Here is a 12,898-nt window from a genome sequence, read left to right as displayed (position 1 = left end):
TTCCATGGGCTGTGAAACACAAAGACGTGGAGGGAAGCAAATGAAAAATGGAACCCAGTGACAAGCAAACAGTTGAGAGCTTGGAGAAGTATTTAGTGGTCAGATCCCCTCACAAAAGCAAAAGCATTTCAGAGCAATGAAATCTGCTCCTACATACTCTAGCCTCTGCACTAGTGTGGCTACTTTTATTTGGAAACCATTTACAAAGAGGAAAAAATCCAATTTAGAGAAACATCTCCAGTGGGTTGCTCAGAGAGCAAACTTTGCAATACAATTCCGTTCTGCGTGGGTAGGGTTCACCTAACTTCTGAGGAGCTGGCTGGAAATACAGAGCCTATCACAAACCTGCCAACCCAAGATTCTGTTTTAAGGCTGTGGAGCACCTTGGATTTGTTTGTGTATATCTGTGTGCGGGGGGGGTGGGGGGGGGGGTGGGGGGGGGGAGTGGAACTCTTTAACTTCCCATTTCTGTGTGGTTTTCAAACACAAAGTAGAACTCCTCCGAGTCAATTAAAATTAAGCATCTCCCAAGGACCCAAGGGGGAAAGTTGGCTCCTAAGAAAGGCAACTCATGGCAGGGGGTGGAATGATTTGGTCCATCACATGTGTATTTTCTCTCCCACTCCTTTTCTGTGGGTACAGTGGTCACAGGCAGCAGCAATTTTTTTTTCCGATACTGCTATTTCTCCTAGTGACACATGGGTGAGGCAACAGAGGGGAGGGGGGTGTTGTTTCCTTCAGATGCATTTGAAGATTATTCTGATCTTCCAATCTGGTAACCTTTTTCCAGATGATTTTAAGATCATTACAGTATAAACTAAACAGTTCAGAAAATCAGCAGGAATCTGAAGATGTTATTTCTCTTGGTAAATTAGAAGGTGAACAAATCCCCGAGGTTCTCCCCATTTATTTAAATTCTTCATTTATAAATTATTTAAATTCTACTCAAACACAGCGGAAACAGATTCAATGAAGCACACAAAAAAGTACAACTTTGGACACTGATACATTAAAAATGTGAAGATAGATTTTAGGGCAAATATTGCTTATTATTCCTTTCTTTCTGTCCTGCCATGCCCCCTGCCTTTAAGAGAAAGGCAATAGCTTTAAATCAATTATTCTTTCCTGAAATGTCATCTCTACATAACGCCCTCAAAATCCACATCAACTCTACTCTGCTGTTGTTGGCCTGAGCCACAGAGACCAGGAATTGCAACACCCATTACAATGGCAAAAAGGCCAAGCTTCCTAAGCCAGCACTAATACTATGGGCAGAACTTTCATCAAACAGCTCCTGGGTCAGTCAGAGGGGAAACACAAGGTTCTACCAATGCTAGCCTGCCCAGTGGGCCCTGTAAGGGAAATTGAGGAGCACAACCAGGTTTATTAAAATAACAACTGGGCAAGGTGCCTACAATGCTTAATGGAGCATATGGCCTGGATCTGGGGATGGAAGCTGCACTTTGCATTCTTTTCCAGGAAGGGAGGGAGTGGCAGTGGCCTAAGTCCCTGGAAACTCTCCTCAGTGCCCTGGCTGGCATCCTGGAGATTTTCCCAGCTTGTTCTGGGAGGGGTATCCCACTCTAAGCAATAGGTTCCACTAAGTCTTATAATAAATAATACAACCACCATGGAAGTCAAATATTTAGATTCCTACTAGAACAGTGTTTCCCAACTGTGGGTCCATGAAACGACAAGATAATATTTACCACTCCATACCCAAGCCTTTTTTCCCTCCCCTTGGGTTATGACAGTTACAACTAGCTCTTCTTTTAATTTATCGCCTATGTCTCTTGCTCCTAGGAGCTATGGTAAAGAAGTTAGTTATATCATTTACAAATTCACTGCTAAATCTAGGTCAGGAAATACAGTACTGAACTAAATCACCACCAACACAAGACACCATACAAGAGATTATTGTTCTCCTTTATTATCAACAGCATTCTCACAGCAAAGTCTTGAAGTTTATCTGATTACTGGTCTATATTTTAATGAGTCACCTCTTGATAACGTTTTCTAGTTATTTTCTCAGTATTTAAGGGTAGGAAGGCACTTAAAGCATTTCTAACAATCTAACTTAATCATCCTGGCACCTGTGAAGATACGCAATATAATACCACCATGCTGTAGAGGAAGAAAGGTTCAGAGGGGCTAAGTGATTTGCTCAAGATCAGATACACAGTCAAGGAGCAAGATAGGACTTCAGCCCAGGTTTGTCGGATTTTAAGACAGTTGTTCTTTCTGCTACAACTAGGCTGACCCTTAAGTCAAGCATCACCAAATATGAAACAAAATAATTTAGGTGACTGTTTTCAGGAATTTCTATGGCAGATTACGTAAATTAGCTCTTTCCAGGCTGCTTTCAGTATTGTTTTTAAGAGGCAATCAAATCTCACAATTCTTTATGCTCCCAGATTTCAATATTTATTTTAGTTTCAATCAACTCAACATAACTTATTTTACTGAAAGCTTTGTATGCAACAGAAATAGCACAAGAAGCGAATAATACAATGATAATTAAGTTGCAGCCTCGTTAGGAGATCCTCATGGCCTGCTCAAATGTCAATGCTAAGATTAGATGATCTAGAAAATACAGAAGATTCTGCATGCCCCTTTGCTTGACTCCTTCTTTGGTCCATTCCTTCACTGCCTGACTTCTTCAACATTTACTGAGCAGAAATAAATTAAGATATAGTGTATGCCTTCTGGAGTTCATAGTTCAATAATGGAGATAAACATGTAAATGAATAGTTTATAATAAACCTTGATAAATGCAGTAACAGAGATATAAATAAAATGCCATAAGAGCCAAGAGAACAGAGCAACTAACTTTACCTGAAGAAATCAGCACAGGCTCTTCCTGGGAGTCTTAAAATATGATTCCCCATTGAAAATTAGAAGGTCAGACCTTTGAAGCACACCTTCATATACTCCTTAGTCCCCTGCAAACAATAAATGTTCACTATTTGTATGCTGAGAGGTCAAAGTATAAACTGCTCTTGCAGAGTGTTTTACCTGACTGTGGGCTGGAAAGGGAAAGAAAGTGCCACAAACTCCTCAGCAATTGCTTATAGTTACAGTCATATTTACTATCAGACTTCTGGTGGATTTAATGGTGGCCCTAAAATGATTATGTTCGTGTCCGAACCCCCATAACCTGTGACTGTGACCTTATTTGGAAAAAGGGTCTGGGTACAGATGTAATTAAGGATCTTGAGATCATCCTGGATTTTCAGGGTGGGCCCTAAATCCCATGACAAGTGTCCTTACAAGAGACAGAAGAGAGTCTATATGAAGACAGAAGTAGATATGGGAGTGATGCCCCACAAAGAACACCAACAGCTGGAAATGGCAAGAAAGCACTCTTCCCTAGAGCCTCCAGAGGGAGGGAGTACAGCACAAATGACACCTTGATTTCAGACTTCTGGCTTCCAGGGCTGTGAGAGAATAAATTTCTGTTGTTTTAAGCCACCCAGTGTGTGGTGATTTGCTGTAGCAGCCCCAGGAAACTAATATAAAACTTAACATGTTTCTCTAACAGCAGCAATATCAAGAAGCTCTTACTAAAAGTTGAATTAATGTAACTCAGTGTGCGTCCCACACAAAGTAGATTAGGTAACGAGGTCCCGGCCCTCAGGAAGCTTCCATGGAAAGCCATGAAAATGCTACAGTGGGGGCACCTGAGTGGCTCAGTTGGTTAAGTGTCAGCACAGAGCCCACTTTCGATCCTCTGTCCCCTTCTCTGTCTGCCCCTTGCCCAGGCGCTCCCTCTCTCTGTCTCAAAAATAAACGTTAAAAAAAAAATGCTAAAGTGCATAGGAGCATGGCAGGCCTTTGGAGACAAATCTGCAGGCGAGTTTCTATCCTGCTACTTACCAACTGTACATGAATTAGAAAATTTAATAAGCCTAAGCTTTAGTATGTATTCTTATCTGCAAAATTAGAATTGTTATAAGCATTAAATAGGATAAAGCACCTAGAATACTTAGCATAATGGCTGGCCCACAGTAAGCACTAAGAAAATGTCATTACTATTGTAGACACAAATGAATACATGTGGACAGCTGAGTAGACAATACTGACCAGATAGAGAAGGAAGTTCAACTAAAGTCAATTCTTTGGATCTTATTTCCAGCCCAGTTTCAAATCTTCAGTTAACCTCTCTTCTTCATCACAACGATGGCACCTGTTGCTGTCATCATCAAAAATAGCTGATAGTCCTGAGACCCTATTCCTGGCGGTACCCAATTTTTCTCACAAAGGATGAGAAAAAGTGCTCTCTAAAACTTGTTTTAAGATTATTAAAGCCGTTCAGCCCAAGCCGTTATCCAATTCACTCCTTTTAACTTGAAAATCTCTTTATATCTATCTTCTTCCCTACCTCATGTCCTTCCAACTTTTTCACCAAAAACCAATGCCAGCACTGGTGCTCACAAGTGACCACTCCTTGTTATGTCTGTTAACCTACCGTTCTTCTATCTTTAACAGTTCCCTCTCCAGTGGTTCCTCCTCTATCCACAAACATCTTCCCCCAACCTTGCAACCCATCAGGCTTCCATCCCATCTCCTCCAGGGATATCTTGGCCAACCTCTCAAGCTTAATCTGTCCCAAATTAAATTTACCATCTCTTCTACTGCCCAACCCAACCCAAATCTACTGCCTAACCCTGATGCAATTTAACTCCTCTGGTTTAATGCTGATACTATCATTCAGACACTAAGCCTTGAAACCTGCTAGTCACTGCAGGGCCTTTACACTTGCCTCTCCAAGTTGTCTGGAGCACTTTTTCCTCAACCTTTCACATAGCTGGTTCCTTCCAATCATTAACATCTTACCTAGACTCCCTTTTCTAAAGGGATTCCTCCCTTAGCTACGTTAGCAAAAGAACCTTCCTCCCAAGTCACTCTCTAGCTGAAACCCAGTTTCATTTTCTTCACAGAACTTTGCACTATCTGAAATTAATCTTATGTGGGTTTTTTTTGTTTTTTTTTTTTTTTTTTACTTATTTAATCCTTTCTCTATGCACTGTGTAAAAGCAGATACCATATCTGCCTAGCACAAAATACATGCCTGGCAAACATCTTTGAATAATTTTCCTGGATTTCTATTTTCCTCCACATAACCACCACTCTTACACAGCCCCTCAACCTGAAAAAGATAAATATTTAAAAGAAACATAGCTTGGACCACAGCCTTCTCATTGGCCTCCCTGCTGTCTGTTTCCTCTCCATCCAATTCCTCTTATATCCAACCTGCTACATAATTATCCTAAATCACACCTCTTGTCAATTACTTCTTCAAAATTCTTCAATAGCTACTCATTGAGTACAAAATTCTTCAATAGCTTACTCACTGAGTACAAAATTAGGTACCATCCTTATCTAAGATTTACTACTCACTTCTGGCTCCACCCTACCTTTTAAAAAATTAAGTTCTCTCTTTTGGCCATTTATTTTGAAATAGAGAAACAGTAGGTTGCAAAGAAATGTACAGGAATTCCCATGTACCCTTCCCCCAACTTCTCCAACATCATCAACTTACACAGCTCTTGTACAATATCAAAACCAAGAAGCTGGTACAATCCATACAGCTTATCCAGATTTCACTAGTTATGTATACACATTTGTGCATGCATGTGTGTAACCATGTGCATGCAGATGCACACAAGCACTCAGGCTCCCTTGTATAGCTCTTGTATCACATGTGTACTTGGGTAATCACTACCATAACCAAAATATTCAACTGTACCATCACCACAAAACTCCTTCTGTTCCCCCTTACTCATCCCCCCATCCCTACCCCTGGCTACTACTATCTATTCTCCAGCTCTATAATCATTTCATGAATGTTACATAAATTGAATTCTTTATTTTTATTGATAAGTAGTATTCTGTAGAATGGATGTACCACAGTTTATTTAACAATTCATTCACTTAAGGACATTTGGGTAGCTTCCAGTTTAGGGATAATACAAATAAAATTGCTATGAACATTCACATACACAGTCCTGCATGAAAATAGTCTTAATTTTCCTAAGATAAATTCCCAAGAGTGCAACTGCTGGCATCTTACTTTTGTAGCCTCACTTTTCCCAAATTCCTCCTGTTCCCATATCACAGTCAAATAAGACTACTTGTACTGTTTCCTCTTCTTCTCTGGTTTCTAATCCTCTCATCATTTGCATATTTATTATTAATAGCTGCCTAAACCACTTTTTCAAAGAGGATGAAGAAATAAATTAATTTATGGGGTGCCTCAGTGGCTTATTTGTTGAGCATCTGACTTTTGGTATCAGCTCAGGTCATTATCTCACTGTCATGAGATCGAGCCCCATGTCAGGCTCCTTGCTGAGCATGGACCCTGCTTGAAATTCTCTCTCTCCCTCTCTCTGCTCCCTCCCTCCCTCCGTCCCCCTAAATAAATAAATGAACAAACAGTTATCTCATTTACATGAAGGAAAAAATAAATAAAAGATGATGGAGTATTTTATCAATCCTGTCCCACTGAAATGTGATCTCTTTCCTATAAACCTGCATCATATTTGCTAAACTTCTCTTATAAAATGTATGTTCTACCAGTCTCATAGATGCATATATGCCCTATACTTCCATTACAACAGTAAACTCCCTGGAGACAGATCATTTCTTATTAATTTCATATTCACTCTGGCACCAAGCACACTGTTTCTGTTATAGCAGGAGCTCAAGCAAAACAGAATCTTCATTGTTGACTGAATGGACGAATTACATATATTTGCCCTAAGAGGGCTCTGATTTAACCAGGAATCCAGGATGTTATATTTGCATTAAAAAAGACAACTAATAATACAAGTCTATACAGGCTAAGTGCCAAAGGACAATAAAAGCAAGAAATGTTAGAGAAGTGCAGAGAAGGCAGCAATCTTTTCTGGGGCAGTTGAGGAATGCTTCTTAAAGAAGGCTATTTTTGAGGGAAACCTTGAACAGATGAGTAGAACCCAGAAAAGTAGAAAAGGGAGTCCTTTTTGGTAGACATTATTTAAGAACAGTATACGGATTGATCTCATTCTTTGTAGCTTCTGGATAATATTCCACTATACAGATGTGCCCCAAGTTTTAACCTATTCTCCTGATAGTAGATATTTAGTATGCATCAGTTAGAATTAAGTTTGGATCCATGTTACGGAAAATCCAAAAGGAGTGTCATAAACACAAGATACTTTATTTCTCTCGTGTGAAAGAAGCCCGCACGTAGACAATTCATTGTTGGTATGTGGACTCCATGGTCTTCAGACTCCATGCTCCATTTTTCACCTCCACCACACTAGCATATGGCTTTTTTTCCCAAGGTTGCCTTATGAGCCTAGCCAACATCTTGTTACAGGCAACTGAAAGGAAAGAGAAAAAAAAAAGGGGGCCTACCTCAGAGCTAAGCCAGCTCCCTTTATGCAGACTTCCAGAAGTTTCACACAACACTTTCAGTTCTACATCACTGGCCAGAACTTAGTTATATGGCCATACCTAGCTGAAAGGGAAGCTGAAAAATTCAGTCTTTCACATGAGTGCATTGCTGTCTCAAAGGAAATTTAAGATTTGTAACCAAAAAAGGATAATAGATATTGGGTAGCAGCCAGCAGTTAGAGAGAAAAACTGAAATCTTGCCCTGCCAATGAGTAAGCACACACATCATCTTCCATAGTCAGGAAAAAGAGAAAGAAAAGAAAATGAAGCACTTCACAACCTGACCTTGAAATAAACAAACAAGCCAAGAAAGAAGGAAAGAAAGAAAAGGATTACATCTGGTTCTACTTCCTAAAATAGAAGAAGCTTTAATCCTGTTTGTGTAAATTACTAATTCCCTTACAAAACAAAATTTTTCCCTGGAGTCTGCAATATTCTTATGATAACCATGTCCGATTTCCCACCATGAACAAAGTAACTATAACCTTGTATTCCTGTGGGTTTTTACTTTAAATACCTGTTGTATTTTTTAATCAGCAAGCCAGTCCTGAAGTTGGACTCCCTCACAGAACTTTGCAAGTAAGCTATTTTTCTTAAGTGATTTTTCTTTTCCTAATACTTTGGTGCCTCTAAGTCTTCCCTCACAGCAGTCTCAGCCACAGGATTGTTTCTTGTTTTCACTATTACAAATCCCACTGCAGTAAACAGCTTGTAAATGCCTCCGTGTATACACAGTGACAATTTCTCAAACATAGATATCTAAAAAAGAACTTGCTGGGACAAATGATATGCACATTTTTAATATCGTCTACTTAAAAATGCTATTGGCAGAACGGTACTAGTTGATCCCCCATCACTATATGAGCATCCCTGACTTCCCACACATCAACAACACATGAGAGTATCCCTCTTTTCATTTTTAGCAAATCTGATAGGCAAAAACATGCCTTGTTGTTTCCACCTGCATTTCCCTAACTACCACCTAGTTAGTAATGATAGTCTATCTAGGTTGAACATCTTTATTATGTTTATTGACCATTTGTATTAATTATTCTTTGAAGGACTGGTTATCATCTGCCCATCTGGATGGTCTTCTTATGGATTTAGAGAAGTTCTTTATATATTCTGGTTATTAATCTTTTGTTATACATATTATCACAGTTTTCTTCCAATCTATCCCTTACTGTTTTACTTTGTTTATAGTATCATTTGTTTTACAAAGTATTAAACTCTGATGTAGTCAAATTTAGCAGCCAATCCTCTGACTTCTGGGATTTTGTCTTGCTTACAAAGACCCTGCCACTGCAAAATTACAAACATATTGTCTTCTATTACTTGAAGGGTTTGCCTGTTACATTTAAGCTGCATGAAATTTATTTTTATATATGCTATAAGGTAGGATTTTCTCTAATTATTTTACTAAAGGGATAACACTATATCCTGAAGATCTATCTATCTACTCCCTTACTTTGGAATATTATCTTTACCATATGTTAAATTATCACACAGAATTAAAACTATTTCTGGACTTTACTTTTCTGTTCTATAAATCCATCTGCCCATTTGTACACCAATACTACAAAGTTTTAGTTGTCAAAACTCCGTAGTATTTTTTGATATCTGGTAAATCAGAAATCAGGCTCCTCCCTATTGTATCTTTTAAAAAGGGTGGGGGGCACCTGAGTGGCTCAGTCAGTTAGGCCTCCAACTCTTGATTTCATCTCAGGTCATGATCTCACAATTCATGGGATCAAGATTCTCTCTCTCCCTCTCTCTGCCCCTATACCATTCCCGTGAGCACTCACAAGCTCGCTCACTCTCTCTCTCTGTCTCTCAAAATAAATAAACTTAAAAAAAAAAGCTGGCTGTTCTCATAAATTTTCTCTTCCAGGTGACTTTAAACATCAGTTTACTAAATTCCTTTCAAAAATCCTACAGAGATTTTTTTTTTATTGAGATTGCCTGATTTGTAGATTAGCAGTTTTTCTTTTTAAGAGAACTTGCATGTTTTTAAATTAGCATGTATGTACCAACTACCTATGTTGGGATGAGTTCTGTGGGAATTCAAAGCATTTTTAAGACATCCTTGCTCCACAGTAACATACCATCTGATTGGGGGGGGGGGGGGGGGGATAGATATAAATAATGAGTGCATTAAATGATAAATATCTTTAGAATTAAAGTTGTGGCTCATTTATGGTCACTATAGTATGCACTTTGAGGCTTATTTCTGCCTGTCATTTTACTTCTGTTTTTGTTTTTTCTTTGGCCTTTTTTTTTTTCATTTTTAAACACCTGACAACTAGGTAAATATTTATAAACATAATTGATTTATACCTTAGTCATCCTAGGTAAGAAGTTCTATTATCATTCCCATTTTACAGATAAAGAAACTGAACCTCAAAGAAGTTAAGTAACCTTCCCAAGATCACAGAACAAGTAGGTGGAGGACAGCTAAGATCTGAAACTGTTTCCCAGACTTCAATCCCCATAGTTCCACCTCTTCTTCCCTCCCCCTTTTAAGTTCCTGCTACTTTATTGAATGCAAAGCTCATCTCTGAAATAAGGATAGGAAATGAATAAATGAGTAGCATGCATTTTTTTAAACTGTTTCATCCTCTGTACAATAACTTTCATTGTATTTGCTGTACAAGCCCAGCAAATAATAAAAGCGTACAGGGAGAATAAGGGCACGTTCCCCTCTGCCGCTGTCCAGGTTGGACCTGTCCCGAGTTCCTCTCCCTTTCCCTTAAGCTAAGCAGGACTTATTACATAATTACATATAACAGGACTCATTACATAATTTATAGAGCCCTGTGCAAAACCAAAGCGTGGGGTCCCTTGTTCAAAAATGATTGCTACCTTCAAGAGGCAGACCGTTAACAAAGCACAGGACCCTTCTAGGCAAAGGGGTGGGGAGGGCTCAACCACATGGATACTATGCCCAAGAAGCAGGCCCCGGCTAAGAGTTTCTCTCTCTTTTCTAACCTGGGTCTCTGGCTCTGCAGACTCACAGCCCTGCTCTGATGAAGAAGGCTGCTCAGAAGTCTTCCTCCCCACTGACAGCGACTACGACTCCAGTGATGCCCTGAGCCCCCGAGACCTGGACCTGGTCTACCTGTCATCACAGGATATCGCCCAGCAGGCTCTCAGCGGCCTAAGTGGCAGCGCCCCCGACGTTCTGCAGGTGCACGACATGAAGAGTCCTCTGGGATCGGGCCAGGACCCCCAAGGCCGGCCCCCGGGGCCGGATCCCGACCACTCGTGCGCCAAAGTCCTCCACAGCCTGACCCTCACCGGCTTCACTCCCAAGAACCACGCCAAGATGGCGCCGAGCGCCAGGCCGCCGCTGGGCTTCCTGGGAAAGCGGAAGCCGGCTAAGCACCAGCACTACGGCGGCTTCAGCCGCCACCACCGCTGGCTGCGCATGCACAGCGAGACGCAATCGCTCTCGCTCTCCGACGGCGTTTACACGCAGCACGTGTCTCGGGCCTGCGCCCTGACCCAGGAGCCCGCGGAGGCCGAGCGGCTGGGACCTGCCCCCGTTGGGTCCCGGGGCCTGGTTCTGGCCCACGCCGCAAGCCTCCCTGAGGAGGGGAAGAGCAGCCTCCAGGATGCGAGGCCTGCGGTACGTCGCATCTACGTGGAGCCCTACCCCGCGGCCCTGGTGGACGCAAAGCCCTGGGCTGCCTTGAGCCCGCCCCCCGGGGGCCACTCGGCCCTACCCAGCCCCACCGGCCCGGAGATGAACCCCGAAGGCCCCACCACCTCCCCCATGTCAGAAATACTCAGCAGCATGCTTTAGGGAGTCCTGCAACTGGCTGTCCTGATCCACAGCAAATCCCTGCATTCTCCATCACTCTCCCTCCAGCCCGGCCCCCACTGTGTCCCCAACCCTTTTCAAATGGTTTGAAATGTTAAAATTCCAAAGGTTACAGGTTCAAGTCCCCTTTTTTTTTTTTTTTTTTTTTGGATAGAGTTAGGTGAAAGTGAGAGTTGCCAGTGTTGTTCCCGGTTCAGGGCACACAAGAACTTTTGTGTCAACATGGAGTCCTGGACTATTTAGGGGCACCCATGGCTGAAGTAGGGCAGCCTAAAGAGCCACCCTCAGTTCTGCAGCCGGCTCTGTAATCTGACCTTTGGGTTTAGGGCTCTTTCTTGAATTTGTGACTGATGGGGAGGAGTTCTAGAGATGAAAATAAGATTAACATTGTTTTTCCTTCCGTTCTAAACCTTCAGAAGAGTTTAAGGGAAAGAAGCCCAGGTTGCGTCTTCAGGGCACAAAGTCAAGTGGACTTGACCTGGGTTCCCAGTCAGCTAAACCAAGTCATTCCAAAGTGCAGGGTTCTCAGTTGGTCGCCAAATCAAATTTATCCATCAGCACTGATGGTAGGCCTAAAACAGATCTGTTCTTCATTTAGTGCTGTGTGGAAATCACCAGAAGCAAAAGTAGAGGATGCTTTGCTTCTAGCTTTGTCTTGCAAAGGTAAAACAGGGCAGGAAGCAGGACTTCCTGCACACTCAGTTCCCTTTCAAGCATGAAAATGGTCCTTGTATTATTCAGGGTGCAAGGAGATAGCTGAATTAAGTGAAAGCCTCAGTTAAAGACAAGACAGAGAGTGGGAGAGAAAGATGGGCAAAAATGCATTTTTTCTACAATCCTAAGATAAGTAAGTCCATGGGGCTTTGTCTCTGAAAATGATAGTGGATCTGCTTAGATTCTTAGGTGATGGAATTGTCATTGAATGAGAAAGTGCCCTTCAGATATGGCCAGGCAGCTGATGAAGTCCTTACAGACACACTGGCACATTTACTCACCCCTACATCACAGGTCATGGGACAGATTGCCCAGGGCTTGGGTTGCTGGCTTCCCCTTTTCAGTTCACCCCTTCCAAAGTCCACTTTGCTCTGAGATCAGCTGGCCCATTGGCCTCAGGGAAAATCCTCAGGGACAGAAGTCCCTGTCAATGGTTCCAAAACTGCTTAGAGACACCTGAAAAAAGTGTTTTGGTCTCAATGCCTCCCACCTGCCTTTCTCACAAATGAGAAACCCAAATCAAAGAGAAATCACACTGCATATTCCAAAAAGGCATGAGCCTTCTCTCATTTCCTGGAGCCAAAACTCATTCAGTTTACTGATATTCTAAATGGTCCTTTTCTGCTTCACAGGCATTTTGGTTAAATATTGCTCTTTATGGGCCCTACCCCTGTCCTCACAGTTCTACCATTCCTCCTCATGGGAGTTCATACAAAGTCCCCTGTTCACAATGTTATTCCGATCCCTTCCATTTTTAAAACATTTGATTTAAACATAAATAATTACCCTAGTGGAAAGGTACAGATTTGGCCCATGGCCTATGGTCATTAGAAAACTAAAGCCCAGAGCTCAATCTTTATTTTTTTAAGAGATTTTATACTCAGTGAACCACCACCCCCCATCCCCCCACCCCCCCACCGC

At 41.6% G+C, this 12,898-nt stretch overlaps 1 protein-coding gene across 1 annotated transcript in view; it reads left to right on the top strand.

Moving 5' to 3' along the window:
* ANKFN1 (ankyrin repeat and fibronectin type III domain containing 1) overlaps positions 1-11,245 on the top strand; it is a 299,871-nt gene extending 288,626 nt beyond the window's left edge. Inside the window, exon 20 of the mRNA XM_042915828.1 lies at positions 10,449-11,245. Coding sequence (XP_042771762.1) covers positions 10,449-11,245 — 797 coding nt within the window. The remainder of the gene's footprint in view (positions 1-10,448) is intronic.
* Positions 11,246-12,898: the final 1,653 nt, after the last annotated feature.

The sequence above is a fragment of the Panthera leo genome, chromosome E1, assembly GCF_018350215.1.
Source record: "Panthera leo isolate Ple1 chromosome E1, P.leo_Ple1_pat1.1, whole genome shotgun sequence".
Lineage (NCBI taxonomy): Eukaryota > Metazoa > Chordata > Mammalia > Carnivora > Felidae > Panthera > Panthera leo.
The sequence above is the reverse complement of the archived record's forward strand: the minus strand, read 5'-3'. Positions and strand labels throughout refer to the sequence as shown.